Here is an 18,332-nt window from a genome sequence, read left to right as displayed (position 1 = left end):
ATGCACATTATTAATCCATTTAAATCCAACATGAAAATTTGTTTAAGTTAACGGTTTTGGTATACCGAGAAAATTTTATTTATAGGCTTTCAACTTTTGTACATCGTTGTGCTAATAAACATACTTCTAAAGTATTATCAATCTGTGTATTTTGTATAAAATCTTATTTTAGGTGTCCTACATATAGTTTGGAATTATTCAGGCGCTGGGGAAAGGTTAAATTTCATCTGAACTGAGCATTGACATGCTATTTGTCGAATTCTATTGCCTTTTTTGTAACGGCTTGTGATGTACCCAAGCCAGCCCCGAGAGACTGCGCAACTCAAGATTTAAATTCAAAACTTTCCCTCCCAAACAAACTGAACCCCATGGCACGTGATCGTCTAGACAAAGCTACCTAACTTGAATAACCGAATAATAGGACAACTTACTACGTTGTGTTTTTAAGAGTCGCTACAAGATATGTGTTACCTGTCGGAGTGAGGATCAAGTAAGGATTACAAATAAAACAAGTACATGCTTTAAAAATGGAGATTTAATCCAAATAATTCGCATTGCAAGTTAAATTTAGAAGATGGTAGTTCACCGAGTAAAAATATAACAATAGGCTGGGAAAAAAGAACTGATCAAGAAAAAACCCAGCCAACAAATTAATATTGAACTTTATAGCAAAATTAGTTGTCTATAATGGCATAAATGCATATTATGATGATGGTTGTCAAGTAAATTAAAATAACGTTGAATCACAGACTCCGCTGGAATTCCTAAAGAATCAATATTTCACACACATAACAAAAAAAACAGTCATTAAAATATTACAATAAATTCATATAATAGGTTTGGATATTGGATGGCCAATCCAAATCGCACACTGAGTAGTCTTTAGTTGCTCTGGTCATGACATGTCAACATTGTATGAAATCGCTAGGAGTTGGCTTCTCAGAAGAACCTTCCACAAAGGAAGGATAATTGATAACACAAACAAAAGGTCACAACAAGAACATGCCGCACGCTTTTAGCGAATCCCTGCGCAAGTGAGGCGGGACCCCAACTCTTTCATTCACACATCTCTAGGGCCAGTCCAACCCACTAGTTATAAATTACCGAACTCCAGGCTCTCTACCATGAGTACTGACAGTAACTGATCAAAAGACAAATCATGACATAACAAAAATCACAGAGTAACCAACGGCAAACTCGCACGCATACATTATCATAAACAAAATATGCAGAATTTATGTAGGCGTTGACATATTTGCACTGGCATAACAAAGACCGACACAAAACCAATATTCGGTCACTACATGTCAGGGATCGACTAATCAGATTCATTAGCAATATCGGGTAGATGGCTCTTTCAAAGACACAAAAAACAGTACATAAAATATATATCTCTGCGTATGTCAGTTCTGAACTTTAGCCAGCCTCTGCTCGAGATATTAAATATCGGTATCAAATATAGCACAGTACATATTTGAAACAAGTTACCCTGCCAAATATTAATAATCATAATCACCCAGTTCAAATAAATAGTAGGAGCATAACGATAGTATCACATTACAACAAAAACAAAGAAACATGTCGTGGCAAAACATTAGTATAAGGTAATTAATTCTCAATGCCACGTGCAATATGTAACAATCAACCACCTAACGTACGTCATTCGCCCCCAGATGAAGCACCCTGTAAATAAACAGTAACATATTCAGACAAACAAAAGCGAAATGTGCTGCAATAAATTCAATTATAAATTAAAATGTAGTTCTGCATACTGGTATTGGATATCGCCCCTAAGGAAGCATATTGTATCTAAATATAAATAAAACACGTAAATCGGTCAGTAATTCATGCTGCCAGCGTTTGGAACAAAGGAGTACTGTAAATTGGACAACAAGATATTTATGTAGAATCTCTATGCATTTAATTCAAAGTATGACCAGTATAATTAAAAGTGCAAGTTGTATTTAGAATGTGTTATAAATGGCAATAATCCTGCTGTACGAGAATACCATTAAATTGGCAAATAATGGAACACAATCATATCATTATTATTTATTAGATGGATGCAATAGACGTAGAGAAAAAAAAACGAGTACATCACCTTTGTAATTGTCGAAGCTGCACTCACTATTCGAAACGTGAAAATTTACTTCTGCTCTCAACAAAAGCACAAATACCTCTGCGGCAATGTCCCTTTTTAAACAAATCCTAGACGAAAATTATTAATAACGACCGTGCTCCGAGACGTCGGGTCCATACAGATCATTAAGTTCCCTCGCATAGCGTTATATTTGACACTTTTATTGTAAATTATGGCCCATTTCAATGTAGAGCAGAGAAGAAAAAAACACGTGTTCCACAGAAACGAAACACAGCGCAATCTTGACTTTTTTCGTCACGCCAAGGTCGGTTTCGGGAATATTTAAATCGAATTTTAGCAGGCTAATACGGTTCCATCACAAGCTTCCCCTCAAATTTATTTTTGCAAGTTTCCCAAATACATTTTAATGAAGTACAGATTACAAAACTGATCAGTAACCTGATGAATAGAAAAAAATTAGGATAACTATTTATATATACAGGATAACCCATTTCGTACACTTTTATAGGGTAACTCCGTATTGTTAGCATATTAAACCGCCCAAGTGTGCACGGCAAGCACTGTCGTCAGGAGTGGGCGTGGTGCGATGTGAAGCTGGGAAGGCGAATGTTCTATTATTTTAGCATACATTTCTCCTAAGGTAACTTTCATACCGAGGTCATATGTTGCACCAATATATTGCTACGGAGGTACACATACAGTTGACAATATCGCACGACTGCAAACCTTATTTATCGCCTCCTCCATATCGCGTATCTCCTACAATATATAGCTCATTGTATATCGCGTCCGTATGAACACGCCTAACATATTCTAGTGTTTGCTACTTAGACCATACAGTACATGGACTGCTATTCGCCCTATGCTTTCAATACAAAATGGATGGTCACGGATAGAGGGCACTGTAGTCGTGGGTATGTGAATCTCAGGGTAAACTAAAGTCGTGTAAACACCACTAGGATCGCTTAAAGAGCAGCTTTATAGTAACTGCGTATTACGGGAAGCTTTAAATACTCTTCATTATTTGCTATACGTCCACAAATAAGAATAAGTTTGCTTTTTTTGGGATATCTAGGCGATTCATTAATTGACGTTTGTTAATTTATAGGTTGACAGTCTCAAATCTCGTTTACCCTGAAACTCACATACCCAGGCGATGTCCTTGACCATATTTTAGTTACAATTAGCAGTCCATGTACTATATGGTCTAAGATTTGCTACGATAGCATTTTTGGTGACATCTATAGTAACCTAGCTTGTGACATTTCTGCTAGCAAACGTTTTTCGTTTTTCCCCCTTTTGGTTTATGTAATACAAAAAAAGGAGCAAGTACAAGTAGGATTGAATCTCTTATATTTTGCACTGGTTATATTAAAATAAATACTACATATAATCTCCCTGTTGCTTCCTCAAAACAATTCATTTCTTCTGGCACAGCAGCTGCCTATACACACACGCCTTTACTAAATTAAAGGGAATTTTAATAATGCCTTGTACATCTATGAAACCATCGCTGATTACACAAAACATGAACTTCATACTGTTTTCCACACTTTAAACATAATACTAACTGTTCACCTTCGTGCAGCTGTTGAAAATGCTTCGTGGCTGAGTTATACGCGTCGGCACCGGAAAAACTCTCGTTGCACAAATTACATTTAAAGGTGACACTAGAATTGTTTATAAAAAAAGTCAGTTCCGCAATATCTGAATTGGAGGGATCTAATAACTTTTCCGCCAGAAAATTTAAGCTTTTGAAGCTTACTCGGCTCGTATCCTCACAATCTTGTTTTGCCTTGAAATAATTTAAGGAAACATCCACCGAAGGGGTTATAATTTCAAAATAGTTTATAGGAGTATGCGTGTGTCTGAAAAAAAAAGGTAATCATTATTATTAAAAAGACAATTGGCGTGCGTGAATGTAACCAGTAGGAACATGATAACCAGAACAGTAGTACTGTCTGAGTAATATCCTTAATTAAGAAAATAATTCCGGTAGACGTCGTCTAGTATAAAAACAGTCGCAGGTAGCCGCCCATTGCAAAACTGGTCACCTGTGTAAAAATGTAAAGTTTTGTCACGTGTGTTTACGAATGTAGTGAATTTAGAGTCTCTTGTAATTTGAGGAAGCCAATTGTGTTTTAAAAATTGTTTGTAAATCTAATATTTGTGGCCTGTAGAAGTCCTTTTCAGTAACTAATAGTGGGATAGGTCTCATTTATTTTTTTAGTGTTACACATGGCGTTTTCATTTCAGTATTTTTGTGTGGGTCACACAGCAATGTATTAAAATTTAGCTAGGTTGGTAATGATTAGGTAGGATCGTAGGGACAATTTAGTTACTAGACTGTGGTTATCGAGGCGCATTTACGAAAGAAAAAGAGGGGCAGAGTAGCCACCTTTGTCAATAAAATTAGTCAGGATGTGCTAGATATTACGCACGCGCTTCACTGTCGGATCCTAAATACATTTGGTTTGAAGTGAAACGTCCATGGAGACAAACAGTACCTAACTGTCAGGGTCCCTCAACTTACGAACTGGTATTCCTATGAGGACAGTATCAAATTTGAGGTTGACAAATTCACCAAATAGTAAGAAACAGCTTCAAGTTATCTACATAGACGCTTACGTAAAGCATCTGAAATTGGAAACTTTGCTTTTGACCCACCGTAAGTATCTGTTGAAATCTACTAAATAAAAAAAAACCGCATCCATCTACCAGGTCCCAGTGCCGAGATCTAAAGTTTCCCAGATATCAACTCACTTGTCGTTGGACACCCTTCTAGCAGAATTATTTTCTTAATTAAGGATATTACTCAGTACTGGCTACCTTCACACATGCAGACGATTGTACATACTGTGCAGCAGAATTAACCATTTTTTTACTACGAATATATCGGCACTTTCCAATATTAAAACCTACAGTTACATATGGTGACATCGTCGACTTATAAAGCTTCATCTCTTTGATGTCTTTTAAGAATTCCGTAAATATCGCAGCCAGCTCGACTAAACGTTGCCTATTACCCTGCAACAGTGTATTTTAACGTTAACCCGACAAAATAGAAATCGTACATGTGGTAATGTTTGTAAGATCGCATTTAGCTGACCAAAGTAGTGTGAAAAGTACGAATACGAGTAAGGCTTAAACTCATTTTCGGCTTTCTCGGGTATCCGAGTAATGTGATTGATACGATCGAAGTGCGGACGCATTAGCGGGATCCCTTCTAAAGCTATGAAACGGCTTATTTGGTGTTGATTGGCCCTCGTTATTGAAATATCGGGTAGTTTCACTTCTGTGGTAACATACGGCCAGTTTAAGAATTGAGGTAATTTTAAATCTTTCCACGGCTTCGGTATATGCTGTTTTATTACGATACTTCCTACAAAACAAAAATATGAAACGGTACACTGTTCGCATGGTCTGGCTTTACCATTGTACATTGTAAATATAAGATTATTTAAAACTGCTGGAGGTCCACCAACCACAATATTATATGGCGCAAGTTCCTTTTGCCTATCAATCTTATTCGTTTGCGTCTCTTTTTCCACAACATCACCATTGTCTTCAATAAACTCTGTGGAATTTTTTATGATGTAGTTAGTTTTAACCGTGAGGTATTCACAAAAACGTTTAAACCAAACATCGTGGTGTTGATTACGATGCTCCCAATCTGTCCATATACCGACATAATAAACTACAGCTTCGCACAACACTTTAGTCAGTCTTATATCTAATTCATTTGTCTCAATATTCAGTTCCTTATTAATAATTGATTCCAAGTGCTTACGATTAACTTCTAAAGTGATTCCGCTTATGACAGCGTCAAAAATAATTCTTAAAGTTACTTCTGTGTCGGATTCTTTTTCATGAATATACCTCAGCTCTGGTAGTTCATCAGAATTCATATTACAAATACAAAAGAATCAACCCTTTGGTTTTTACTCCTCTCTACTGTATTGATTTAATTGAGGTTAGGTTAGGATCGACAGCAGGCGTACCAACATCAGGCAAATTTTTAAGTATGACATTTGTGTATAGGGTGTTGTCACAGAGTTGTATATAAATATATAATGTATATAGTACAAACCGAGAGAGTGTTGTTGCAGAAAATTTACTCCAATTGAACCTTTCGCAGGCCGTCGGCGAGTGTGCGCAGTAATCGACAACAGAACCGGCTTCAAATTAATAGACCCTTAAAGCAGCTTGGCTTTAAAATAATTTGCTACAGCTTTTTTTTTATTTCTTATGGGCGCCATATTGGATTTTTACGAAATGAAACTTCTGAGGTGCTTATGGTTTGGTAAAATTCTCTTTCAATCCCCTTTAAATTTCCTTTCCTTCTTTCTGAACTTGTAATACCAAGTTTTTGGAGACTCCCAACGCCTTACAGCAACTACAAAGCATACAAAAACTAAATGTTGCAAATTTATTTTTAGTGATGATCCTCTAAGGCACAATGACAAACACTATATTTATGATGTAATGATAAACAATATATTGTATTACTTATAAATAAAATGTGTAAAGATCTGAACACTATAATGATATGATTAAATCAGACTTCTTTTAATGAATATATTGGCGTTCTTGATTGCGGAAGATTTTTTGTGCAATTTATGCTTTTTGTGTTTCTTCTTTGATTTTTCTTTTTTGGCGTTATTATCATCACAGCCACGAATATCGACATCATTTGATTTTTGACTGGCAGTATCCGGTAAACTTTTCGACTTGCGTACTTTGCTATGGTCTCTTGGTGAAAACCATCCTAGAGCTGTTTGTCTTCTCAACCTATAGAAGTACGATAAATTAAAATATTTCCTTTCTTTGTATACATTATATTTACAAATCCTAGCCTCACTATTTGTAGCTAATTGTAAAGTGATAATATTATACCCATTTTGTTTTTTCTTGGCGACCTTTTCAACTTCTGGTTTTGCGGACTTTTCGTCCTTCTTTTCGAGCTTATCTGGTTTGGACGCACTTTTCGATGCCGCTCTATTATTTGACAATCTACAATGTAGAGGTAAAAAAAGGTCAAAACTGTGCAACTTTTTCACCTCTTAGAGCTGGATCTATCGAGCTCTGAAATTTTGGAAATTCCCCAAGACAGCGGTAGGGAAGTGTCGCCATCGTTCATACCCAGCCACAAGCGATTTTTTAAAGATGTTAGCTTGTATTGCACTTCTATCAATTGTCGTGAAACACTTCGAGAATGTCTGGATTCGACTGGATGCCTAGAAACTCGCATTTATAATCCTACGTTTTATTTTAGAGAAATACTTAGATGGTTGTAGGTAAGTCGAGTGATGTTTCTGGTTGGCTCGAAGTTTACCAACAGGAAGTAAATCTAATACCGACAAGCTCCGACAAGGTGATTTGTCTTCAGTTAGTTCATCTTTTACAAAACTCGGCTGAAATTTAGTTACAAATTACTTTCGATTACGTTATTGAAATATTTTTGTGTTTGTTCTTTCTAAAATTTTAACTAACAAATTAAAACAGAAGTCAAAAATTGGATGAATGAATGAGAATACCGGAAGAGCGTAAAACGTAATGATAACGAATAAGAAGAAGATTTTGTTGTTTTATTGTTCATTCAAATCCAACTGAGTCCTTAACAGTCTCTAACTTTTGTTTAAATTTCATTGCCAATCAAGTATTAACAAAAGAACCCTTAAGGATTCGGACGATATTTTTACAACAGAAGGAGGCTATACACTGTATATGATTTTTCTCTGGACTTATTTAGTATTAACCCCGCTTGTAGGAAAAGTTTTTCTTTTCATTTAAATACAAATTTAATTAATGAGAATTTTCTAGCTGAGTTAAAAAAAATTAGGTATTATGGTTATGCACTGTTTATGAAAAATGGTGAAACTCGTTTTCATTATTTAAATCAGGGGGATAGTAATTTAATTTTAAAGAAAGGGGAAAGTGGTCACTTAATCAAAGATCGTGCAGCGTTAGTACTGGTTTTATTGAATTTTACTTTTAATGTGGAAGTTTGTAGAAGAAAGCATATTTTTTTATGGATCATGTTTTTAATATACGTAAGGATTTAAAAAATACCGTTTGACCATTTTAGGAAAAAGGTATATGTGAGATCCATTCTCCTTTGGTGAAATTTGCAATAAAGACGAGATGAGCTAGCCGTTAGTATAAAAGTTTTACGTTCTGATATTATCAAATTCAATTTGTAACTGCCCGTTACACCAATTTCAGTAAGGCTACTTCAGTCTCACCTGGAACTTCTTACGTGTACGCTTCTTGACCCGACGCTTCTGAACGATTTTCTTATTGTAATACAGATCCTCTGAGTCAGAAGTGGAATTGGAAGACGAAAAGTAATTTTTCTTTTCTGGGGGCAGTGCTACATCTATGTTTGTTCTGTACATCTAAAAATTAAGTCAGTCAAAATACCCATTGCAGATCGCCGCATACTACAGGTAGAGGTTTTCGGGATTCTTTATGCACTCGACGCTTAATTTTTGGTTGAGCAGTTTTAACGGTTCTCTTTGATATTACAATTGGCGATGGAGGAGGTACGGTAAGAGGTGTGGTAAAATCCTCTCTTCCGACTTCATCTGAACTGCTATCACTGGTGTCACCCTCATCGCTGGAACAGAACGAGATGCACAAAGTCAAACCACAAGGTCTCTTCTACCTGGAATAATCTGATAACGGTATATTTGTAGGTTCGTCAGCATTCGATCCCTTTTTAAGTAATCTCTCTACAATTTTCGTTCTTAATCGTTCCTAGAGGCAGAAAAAATGAAATCAAAATGATCTTCAACGTTTATTGAGTACTTGGAAATTGTTTATAAATGAAAAATTGAATCAAGTAAACGAAAAGGCATAGCAATCCCGCAAGAGGTATTGACATGTAAACAGGCGCCGGTGCAGATACTACCTTTCTTGGATCGTCATCATAAAAGTCGAGAAGAGTTTGGCAAAATGAACGACCCATCAGCTCATAGTCTTGGACTGTGAAATGCGTTTCTGCACGATTACCGATTCTAGATCCCGCAAATGATGCTTCCATTGTAAAGCTGTTGGGTATACCCATCATCCACATTACGACACGCCCGGTACCTTCCTTACACCTTTGGATGCGAAACTTGCAACTCTCAAAGGAAAACTAAAACAAGGGAAATTAAACGTAGGAAATTCATTTAGAGTGCTTGCCTTGTCGGCGGAGTTTTTGTGCAGCATTAAAGGAAAAACTTGTTCACCCAAACGTCTGTCGAGACCTCGTCGGTTCTCGCAGCCATAAATAAAGATGTTGTGCTTCCGCGAATGTGCGTGCAGATCGCAATACATCGCTACCCCGCATTCTTCTAGCATTCTGAAAGGAAGAGTTAGGGAGACGATGATGGGGAGAGTTTACCTTTTTATTAATAGCTTGGTGTACCAGATGGAAGGGTACGTCTCTCTTATTACGGTACGGTATTGTCGATTTAAATCCTTGCCGGTCAAAGAACACCGTGTGTTTCCCACGATTACTCCGTCAGGATTTAGCATTGGCACCAATTTAAAGATAAATTTTTCGCGTAGCTCCTTGGCGGGACCGGAATCTCCCGTCAGAAAGTCTAAAAATCCCTTCATCATCCACGAGGCGGGAGTTTCACCGGGATGCACTCGAGCCGTCACCACTATGGCTTTCTTCCTCTAAGAAACGCGTTACTTTGGTTTAACCCTTTTGATACTGTACCTTAATTTCGCTGTTGTCTTGTGGCGCGGTCACCGTCACGTAATACAGATTATTCCCCGCTAACGTTTTGCAGAGCAAACGCAAGGATGTGTACGTCGACTTTACGGGGTGTTTTGAAAGATCTAATAGGTAATCTTGAAGATCAGTGTAAGTGTAAGGATAGCAATATGCAAGATAAACCTCATCGTCATCGTGAGGGAATTCCAGGGTAAAAGTTAAGGAATAAGTCATCACTTGGTCCGGATCCTCAGGTCCACTGTAAAGCGCCTTTTTTTCTTAATACACACACCTTGAAAGAACTTACACATTTTCGTTACAAAAGTACGTGATGTTATCACCGCATCTTCTCCAGCCGACGTTATGCAACTGTGCATCCTTCGTTGAATACAATAGTGGTTTCATGCCATCGTTGTAAAGACTTTCGTCTTTAGTCATATTTACTATAGAAAATCTAAAATCAAATACGATTTCAAACATGAACCTCATTTTAAATGATTAGCAAGGTGTATTTTTTTATCCAGAAAAGTTGGTGTTATATAGGTCCCGTTGTACTAAAATTAGAACGTAACACCCATTACGGATAACATGCCGGTGCATAATTATGTATAAATACGGACCTCGACGTAGACGAGTGTTCTTAATTGAAAAACCGTCTTGAAAGGAACTTATAATTCTTTCTCGCTAAGATTTTAAATGACCGTGTGGTCTTAATTTTAATCCATTACTTAAAATATGAATACATTCATTACAAGACTCACATCTCTTCCCCTACACGGTGATTGTGTAATCTAACGCAAAGTCGTCAGCAAAGATTTTCTTGTTTTTTTTTTGGTACCTATCCGTTTTGATGACGTACTACGTGCCAGTAAAACGAAGGTTGATGGCTACTGATGCCAGAGTAGAACAAATTTAAAAAAGAAAAGCCTGTCACCACGTCAAGTGGTATGAAGAAAACAGAGACGTTAGGGGGTTGAAACTCACAGCAATAGACATTTTCCCAATCAATTCAAAAACAAAACGGAATTTGTAATGAGTCTCGAAATAGGTTAGTATGTGTCAAGTGTGTACGTAGGTAATGGGTGATCTGCGTATTTGCAATATAATTTTGATTGCCTTTTTACTCCTAATTGGAAAGTAATATCAAATATGTACGTTGTGGAAATTCATATTATATCTTTAGAGAGACAACTTTAGAATGGAATGTGAGATAAGGTATAGAATTAAGGTGACGAAGAATTGAAAAATGTATCCGAACAGTAGTACGTGAAGAGAGACTGGCACGTCACGTTTAAAGGTAAAATTAAGTAAATTTTTTTAATAATTGCTCTTCTGTGATAAATATTAATAATTAAAGTTATCCTACGTGTTCTCAATGCGAGTGAAAAATTGGTCGCTCACATTTTATTTTTTATTACTTATCGTGAAGTAATAAATTGATTTCACGATAAACAAAAAAACTTTCCATTTAGAATGGTGCCCAAAGAAAAGCGGCGCATTATTTATTCATTTCAGCGCATATTGTTTAATGTTTTTACTTGAGGTTTTTTTATTTAAAAAACTAGCGTCTTGTTTGTGATTGAAGCCTAGGATACACGGTACGAGAATCCAAGCATTTGGTGGGGTTTTCGAAAACCCATATTCCATCACCGTGCATTCCATTAAAGAAGTGAGAGATGCAGTTCATCGAACCCATATCTGAAGGTGTTGGTTTTTTCACAACGAAAATCCGAGAATAGGAGACAATTATATCCGGAAAGGACAAAAAAGTACGAACTGTTATCTTTATTTCTTGCATCTTAATCGAGTTAGCAGTAAATAAACGGAATTGATTAAAGTTTCGTACGTATTATAGAATTTATTCAATTAATGATTTGAATTTGATTATTTAAAATTAATCGATACATTGTTTACTAGGGTAGGTTAAATTATCTGGCCAGCAGAAATACTTTTAGTTCAGTTTAACTATTAGGTTTTTGTATTTTTATGTAGGAATTTGTTTGATTTTCGTGCCTACTCATAATAAGTATATTCTATTTCAGATAACAATTATAAGTTTTCTTTACAAAGGAAGTAAAAATATTTCAAAGACACACCGATATGACAGTTGCATAATCTTTCGAAATATGCTAGGGTATTCAAATTTCTAAGTATTCTGCTAATAAGTTTGAGTTAGCATTTCCGCATTTTAATTACGAAGTGATGATTATTAATGAGATTATAGTGGAAGAAGAATCAATTGAATTCTTTCCTATTCTTAACCCGTTTTTAACTAAGCTAGTCTAGAAGGTAAAAGTGTGAAAGTTAGGTCCCACGTACTAGTATACACTGAGAGAAAAATCTGTTAGCAGTAATAAAAAAAATTTAATACTATATGTGACTATACAACTTGTTATTCACGATAATTAAACAGAGTTTTCTGTACCTGTTTGATTACAGTCAAATTTTAATTTTATTTGTAATTACATCAATTACCGTAGGTATTTGAAAACCTGGCAACAGACATAAACTTTCTTTAGAGACAATTAAAGGCATTTATTAAATTTATTAAACAGTTTAATTAGAATAAGTGTACGTTAAATAACCTTAAATAGTACACTAAATTGTTGTAAGGATATAATATATTTAGGAAGATTTAACCGCAAAATAACTGTAGGTAGCAAAGTGAGGTGTTGTAGAAACGTAGTTAAATTAGAATGGTTTTTAATTGACTTACTACAGTACATCTTGTTAAACAATATCTGAAAGCATAATATACTCGGTCGTGTCTGTACGTTCCACCTTGAACACATCACGACATAAAATTTGAACAATTTTCATCAGTGAGGGCCAATTGCACCGTCAAAATTAAGTATCCCTTAAAGTTTAGCATAACTTAAAATAAAATACCATAGCAACGATTGTCTTAATAATCGTTGCCATAGATTTTAAGTTCGACTTAACTTTAAGCAAGGCTTAATTTTTTTGGTGCAACTGGGTCTCAGTAGCTTAAAAACTTAAAAAATAATTTCGGTAGACAGCAATAGTAGCAAAAATATAACTCTTTCTACATACCTAAGAAATAGTCGAAATATACATCAAGCCCCCATTTAATAAGTAATGACTTAAATTCGCTCATTTTGGGGTAGGTATGGCTTAAATTTCAGCTCTTGGTACACTAGGTACAATATAATAAAACCGAATAAAACTTACACCCGCACAGCACAATGTACCTGCATGCGTATATTAAGAAATTGCTATATACCTACTGCTTTTATGGTCGTCAAAAAACGAACGAAAACGGCTTCTGAAGACGATTGCTACAAGTAGATGTTTACTCGCCATAAATTAGTATTTCATAACGCCAACTAAACTAAACGTTTATGGCAGTTACAAAAACGTAATTAAGCAAGAATATCCAATTCAATGCAACAGTTTTATAACTGCAGCGAAAACGCTATCTGCTGTTATTCTACCTATGAAAATCTACAAGCGTTTAGCAAATATGTCTAATTGCCCTTATCCACCACTTCTAGAAAATCGATTTTACTTAGCACAGTATATGAGATTATTGTCATAAATTGATAACTAATTGAGGCAAATAAAAAGACATTTATTGTAATTAAAATATTTTCAGGTAGACACTTTCATTATATTATTTCTCTCAGTGTAGTTTGCTTCATTGTAGTATATTGTAGTCCGAGTCGTAGTATAGGTATTTGCGTCGCAGTTTTCCCAGTTGGTTGTCGTTTATATTAATTCCTTTTAGGACCGATTCTACAATTACACCTTTACGCAGAATAAGACATCCTTGGAGTAACTGCCATAGCAACATGTATCCCATTGGTTGACACAATGGTAACCAACGCAACCGTCGATATTTATTCTAGGTATAGCCATCGACATGGTATAAAAATAAAAAAATTGCTATTGTTGTCACTTTGTCCGCCCCGGGATCCGTCCCTACGTCTGTGTGACTACTAGATCTTTATCTTAAGAGATATGACCCTAATTTTTTCTATTTGGGTGGATATGGTGTCGAAACATGCACAAAGGAAGAAATGTTTCTGTTCCACTTACGAAAAAGTTATATTATAGTAAAAAGTTTATTACACTCTCACATAAATAAATAAATAAATAAATAAATAAATAAATAAATAAATAAATAAATAAATAAATAAATAAATAAATAAATAAATAAATAAATAAATAAAAATAAATAAATAAATAAATAAATAAATAAATAAATAAATAAATAAATAAATAAATAAATAAATAAATAAATAAATAAATAAATAAATTATGTGCATGTCGCACGTGTTAAGTGAATTGCGAATGCGCAGATGCAACTTTCTTATTTATGGACGGATTTTTAAGCCACTGCGATTTCTAACAAAAAAATTAAACGCACAGCAAGAAAGCCTAAAATGTAGAAAAAATTCCGTATGCACAAACTTAGATATTTTATGTGTGACCCTATTCTTCTGAAACTTAAGCCGAGGAAGATTCAAATCACGTGTCAAAAAAATAGTTTGCGCATGTGCAGACATAACTTCGTCGTTTGTATCAGTTTTTTTGAAATAACTAAAGATGCTTCTTTCAAGATCGAATTGAAAACACTTAAAAAATGAATTGTGTATTGAGCAAAGTCAGTTGTATCAGTGGCAGATCTATTCACTATGTAAAAGTACACCTAGGAGAATAGAAAAAATGTGGAGGGGGGAGGGAAATTAGGCAACCTGGATGCCGTGTACGCCATAGTGCAATGACTAGAGTTTTTAAAATTCGTAAAATAGTAACTTACCTATAAACAATTCCCTTCTTCATGTGGGTAACTTTAAAATAAAACCACTGCATATGCTTATTTGTATAAAGATCAGTTCTAAGATATAGTTCATAATATATGGCAGTTATTTTGATTGCTTTGGCTAAATTTCCGCTTTCAAATCTCGATTCGAATTTAAGCGACTCTTCCTCTGGCGTTGGGCAAGTTTCGAGCAAATATCGGCTACCATTGACGCTTGATCTACAAAACTAGAAGAAGAAAATGTTGCCAGGACGACGATTGGGTAGATAAACTTACGTAATTCACGGCGCTAATCGGATAATACTGGTACACGATCATACCAAGCTCCTCTCCAACCGGTTTCGGTTGCACTTCTCTTCCATTCGGCAAATAATACGGTTCCGGTACGGACGGAACATAGTATATATGCCGCACTTTTTCATCTAAAACCTAAATCGGCGTTATGTGCGTTTTGGAAGTCGTAGAACATGTGTATAGGTCGTACCTGACATTCGGCCGGCCACCTTGCCGGTTGGATTGTGGAGCTAGGTTCCTTAATAACGGCGAAAAGATCTTTGGAATCTTTTTTCATTAAACATAATTCGTCCGCGTTTTCCTCGTCGTCCTCAAAGAGATTTTGTTTTAAAACCAAATTCATTAGATATCCACCTGGTGAACTACTAATTTTAGGAGCACTGGTTATTGGGAAAAATAGTTGTTGCAGTGATTTAACCAACCCATATTCCGTTTCTGTTATTAAATTCCGATAAGGGCGCAGAAGAAAAGAATGAAATGAAAGGTTTGACAATTAATGTCAACGTCTTAGATTTAATAATTTATCTACCTTTAATGCGAATTTCTTGTTGATCTGAATCCATGGTGAAATTTTGCACAATATTTATCAACTGGCCGTCATTGCAAGTAACGTAAATTTTTGCGAATGCACTCCAAATTACCGTTTCGGACTGAGAGCAGGTAAACATGAAGCATTGCTATGGGGATTGGTTGATCAATATAACGTCTATCATTTTTATTCTTGACGTCCGCGCTTTTTGCATTCACACTCTGCTTTCTCTATTAAGACGATTCCCCGATTTAAATGGAGAACAGTAAAGGGGTGGTAGTAGTTATCTACTGCAACATGAGAACTGGCACATCAATCTTCCATTTATACCTATAAAACAGGAAGGACTATGCAGTAATCATATGATGTCATAAATCTGCCAAAAACATAAACGTCAATATTACAACACTGGCACTACCAGGACAAATTGTGTGGAACGAGATCAATGTATTCCTTAATACCAAGTTTAATGACTAATTGCCTGTCAGAATTCAAATTAACCGCATAATTATACGTAGCTATACCTACCTAGACAGCGCATCAAATTAAGAGTTATAATTAAAATCACGATTTCTAACAATTTCATTCTGAAAGTGAGTATTTCTACCAAAGAGTATACGTTATATACCCTTTGTTTCTACCTATGTACTTTATAAAAAGGTCATTGCAGTAAGTATTAATTATACATTACACCTATCTTAACTCAGTAGGTACTGTGGTGAGTCTTTTACGGTAATGCACTAATTAATATCACTCATCCTCTCGCAGACTCGGACGTCCTAGATGTTGGGTCTTAGATTTTACGTTGTGTTTTGTAGAATTTTAAGTGATTTTAGTCTACCAGTTCTTTTATTTGAAGTCGCACCATAGACAAGACAAATTAAATAGGTATCATTGGAGATAATTAGGTTTATTCCTTAATATACATTTTGCAAATTAACCCCTTTTTCCATGTGCAATCACTGCAATCCATACCAAAAGGAATGGGGATTAAACAAAATAATCTGATCGAACGGTGCTCAAACTTGTAACAGGTGATCGCTTTAGGCTTTAAAGATTTTTTTGTTAAATTTACAAATTTGCCGATATAGGAAATTTGTAAAGTCCCTAGATTGGTACCAATCTAGGGACTTTAGAAATTTGATACGTGTACCGCTTCATGCGGAAAGAGAATGGAACTAATATTCGAGAAAATAAAGCGCGTTAAGATACGAGTGTTCAAGCATATAAGAGTGAAAATGGTACAGTGTTGCCGGTTTTAAAAATTGTCCTAACGGAAAATGAAGGACCGCATTTCTGCTATACCTTCACATATACAGGGTGGTGCCTAGCGCAACACAGCATAGGGATTTCAATGGTAATTTATTTATAGTCAATTACTAGCTCCCCTAATTATTTTAGAGCAAAAGTCTAAATACTTTTTTTTAGAGAAAAAAATACTGCATCTGTTCATACTATTACTTATAATTTTCCATTTTTCAAAACCGTAGAAATCGAGAAAATAAAAAATTACATTTTTATAAATCAGTGATGCTTTGGAATCTTTCAACAAACTAGAAGCGCGTCGCATCTAAGTTATCGTTGTTTGACGTCGAACGATTTTCATATTTAATTCTGTTTCAACTAACCCATGCAATAAAAGGCATCTTAGGGTAATGTTTTTTTAGATAATGTATGCTGCATCTGCATCAGATCCTATTTGTTTATCATTTTCCGAACCAGAGTAGGTACCTACATAATCGAGGAAAAAAACTGATTTGAAGATTTGTTCTTAAACCAAAGAGTAAATTATGGGTATACTCTTTGCTTAAACTTATATTCGGATTTTCCGCTACTGCAGTCAAAACGTTGAATGTATTGTCATTTTCCTGATGGTTTTGAGGGACATTTTGAATGCACTTGCAGTTCTTTAACTAATTTATAAACAAGTATAAATTTAATATACGTCAAAGGCAAATAATGAAACGTGATCGCTGTTTTTTTAGGAAATTCCAAGGCATATTTGATTTATTGTAAAATGAACCTTTTTATTTTGTCGATTTCTACGGTTTTGAAAAACTGAAAATTATAATTAATAGTATGAACAGATGCAGTATTTTTTTCTCTAAAAGAAACATATTTAGACTTTTGCTCTAAAATAATTAGGGGAGCTAGTATTTGACTACAAAGAAATTACCATTGAAATCCCTATGCTGCGTCGCGCTAGGCACCACCCGGTATAAAAATTGTAGTGAACGTTTGGGTTTCGTTTACCTCATTTTATCATTCGAACTCGTCGGGTTCATATGTAAAAATTTGGTAGGTGAAAGGCATTCTTAGCCAAACTTTCGAAACGAATCTATGCAGGTCGAGCGCTGCATTTTCTGATCGCGTATTGGATTCTTCGAGAAAAATCTACGTAACGCAAACACGGCGATTTTTATATAAATTTTATTTTATATACTTTTCGTCAAAGACTAGTTTATACAAAAAGAGCAACTTAATTGCGTAGCGGAGTCGAGCGGTCTACTGATATAATTTTCAACCGTGAATACTGCTCAGTGTTGCCTCTTAAAGCGTGAGCGAACAAATTCGGTTCGGATTAACGTGCTCTCATTTAAACAAATTATTACCCCGAAAGCGTTGAGGTCTCAGGTATAAAACGTTCATTGCGAATATATTTGGAGCGGTTAGTGGTTAGACGATTAAAAAACAAGTTTGTCAATCAAAACTGTCTCTCTTGTGTTTACTGGGTGTTATTAGATCTACATTAAATGGCAACCAGTAAAAAGGTTAAAGACAGTTAATTTGTGCTTTTTTTGGCACAGTCAAATTTTTACCAGTGTCGTAGAGAATAAAATTTATTTTCTACAAGAAGGACGTCCAAAGTTATTTATGTATTAGAGGTATAAAAGTGATGTTTATATTCTCG

The 18,332-nt window shown here is 35.2% G+C and overlaps 2 protein-coding genes across 4 annotated transcripts; both read right to left on the bottom strand.

Moving 5' to 3' along the window:
- Positions 1 to 3,437: 3,437 nt before the first annotated feature.
- LOC116169416 lies at positions 3,438 to 6,087 on the bottom strand. Of its 3 annotated transcripts, none has more exons than XM_031485499.1 (4): positions 5,535 to 6,087; positions 5,176 to 5,483; positions 4,959 to 5,128; positions 3,438 to 3,969 (listed from the first exon to the last, which is right to left on the bottom strand). In XM_031485499.1, exons 1-4 carry the CDS (start codon positions 6,007 to 6,009, stop codon positions 3,582 to 3,584), a joined length of 1,341 nt encoding a protein of 446 aa, XP_031341359.1. In that variant the 5' UTR covers positions 6,010 to 6,087; the 3' UTR covers positions 3,438 to 3,581. The 3 variants fall into 3 exon arrangements, with proteins under 3 accessions (XP_031341359.1, XP_031341360.1, XP_031341362.1); XM_031485500.1 differs by having other exon boundaries at positions 3,802 to 3,969; positions 4,931 to 5,128; XM_031485502.1 differs by lacking the exon at positions 3,438 to 3,969 and adding an exon at positions 3,976 to 4,882 and having other exon boundaries at positions 4,931 to 5,128.
- Positions 6,088 to 6,560: 473 nt separating this feature from the next.
- LOC116169954 (cytosolic carboxypeptidase 2) lies at positions 6,561 to 15,788 on the bottom strand. The gene is made up of 16 exons (XM_031486166.1): positions 15,422 to 15,788; positions 15,083 to 15,327; positions 14,875 to 15,027; positions 14,596 to 14,825; positions 10,120 to 10,266; positions 9,816 to 10,071; positions 9,492 to 9,772; positions 9,290 to 9,449; positions 9,015 to 9,242; positions 8,769 to 8,860; positions 8,546 to 8,720; positions 8,347 to 8,499; positions 7,385 to 7,515; positions 7,162 to 7,338; positions 6,998 to 7,114; positions 6,561 to 6,892 (listed from the first exon to the last, which is right to left on the bottom strand). The coding sequence occupies exons 1-16, from the start codon at positions 15,558 to 15,560 to the stop codon at positions 6,655 to 6,657; spliced, it is 2,922 nt and encodes a 973-aa protein (XP_031342026.1). The 5' UTR covers positions 15,561 to 15,788; the 3' UTR covers positions 6,561 to 6,654.
- Positions 15,789 to 18,332: the final 2,544 nt, after the last annotated feature.

Source organism: Photinus pyralis, unplaced genomic scaffold, assembly GCF_008802855.1.
Source record: "Photinus pyralis isolate 1611_PpyrPB1 unplaced genomic scaffold, Ppyr1.3 Ppyr1.4_LG4, whole genome shotgun sequence".
Classification (NCBI taxonomy): domain Eukaryota; kingdom Metazoa; phylum Arthropoda; class Insecta; order Coleoptera; family Lampyridae; genus Photinus; species Photinus pyralis.
This window is presented reverse-complemented; position numbering and strand designations above follow the sequence as displayed.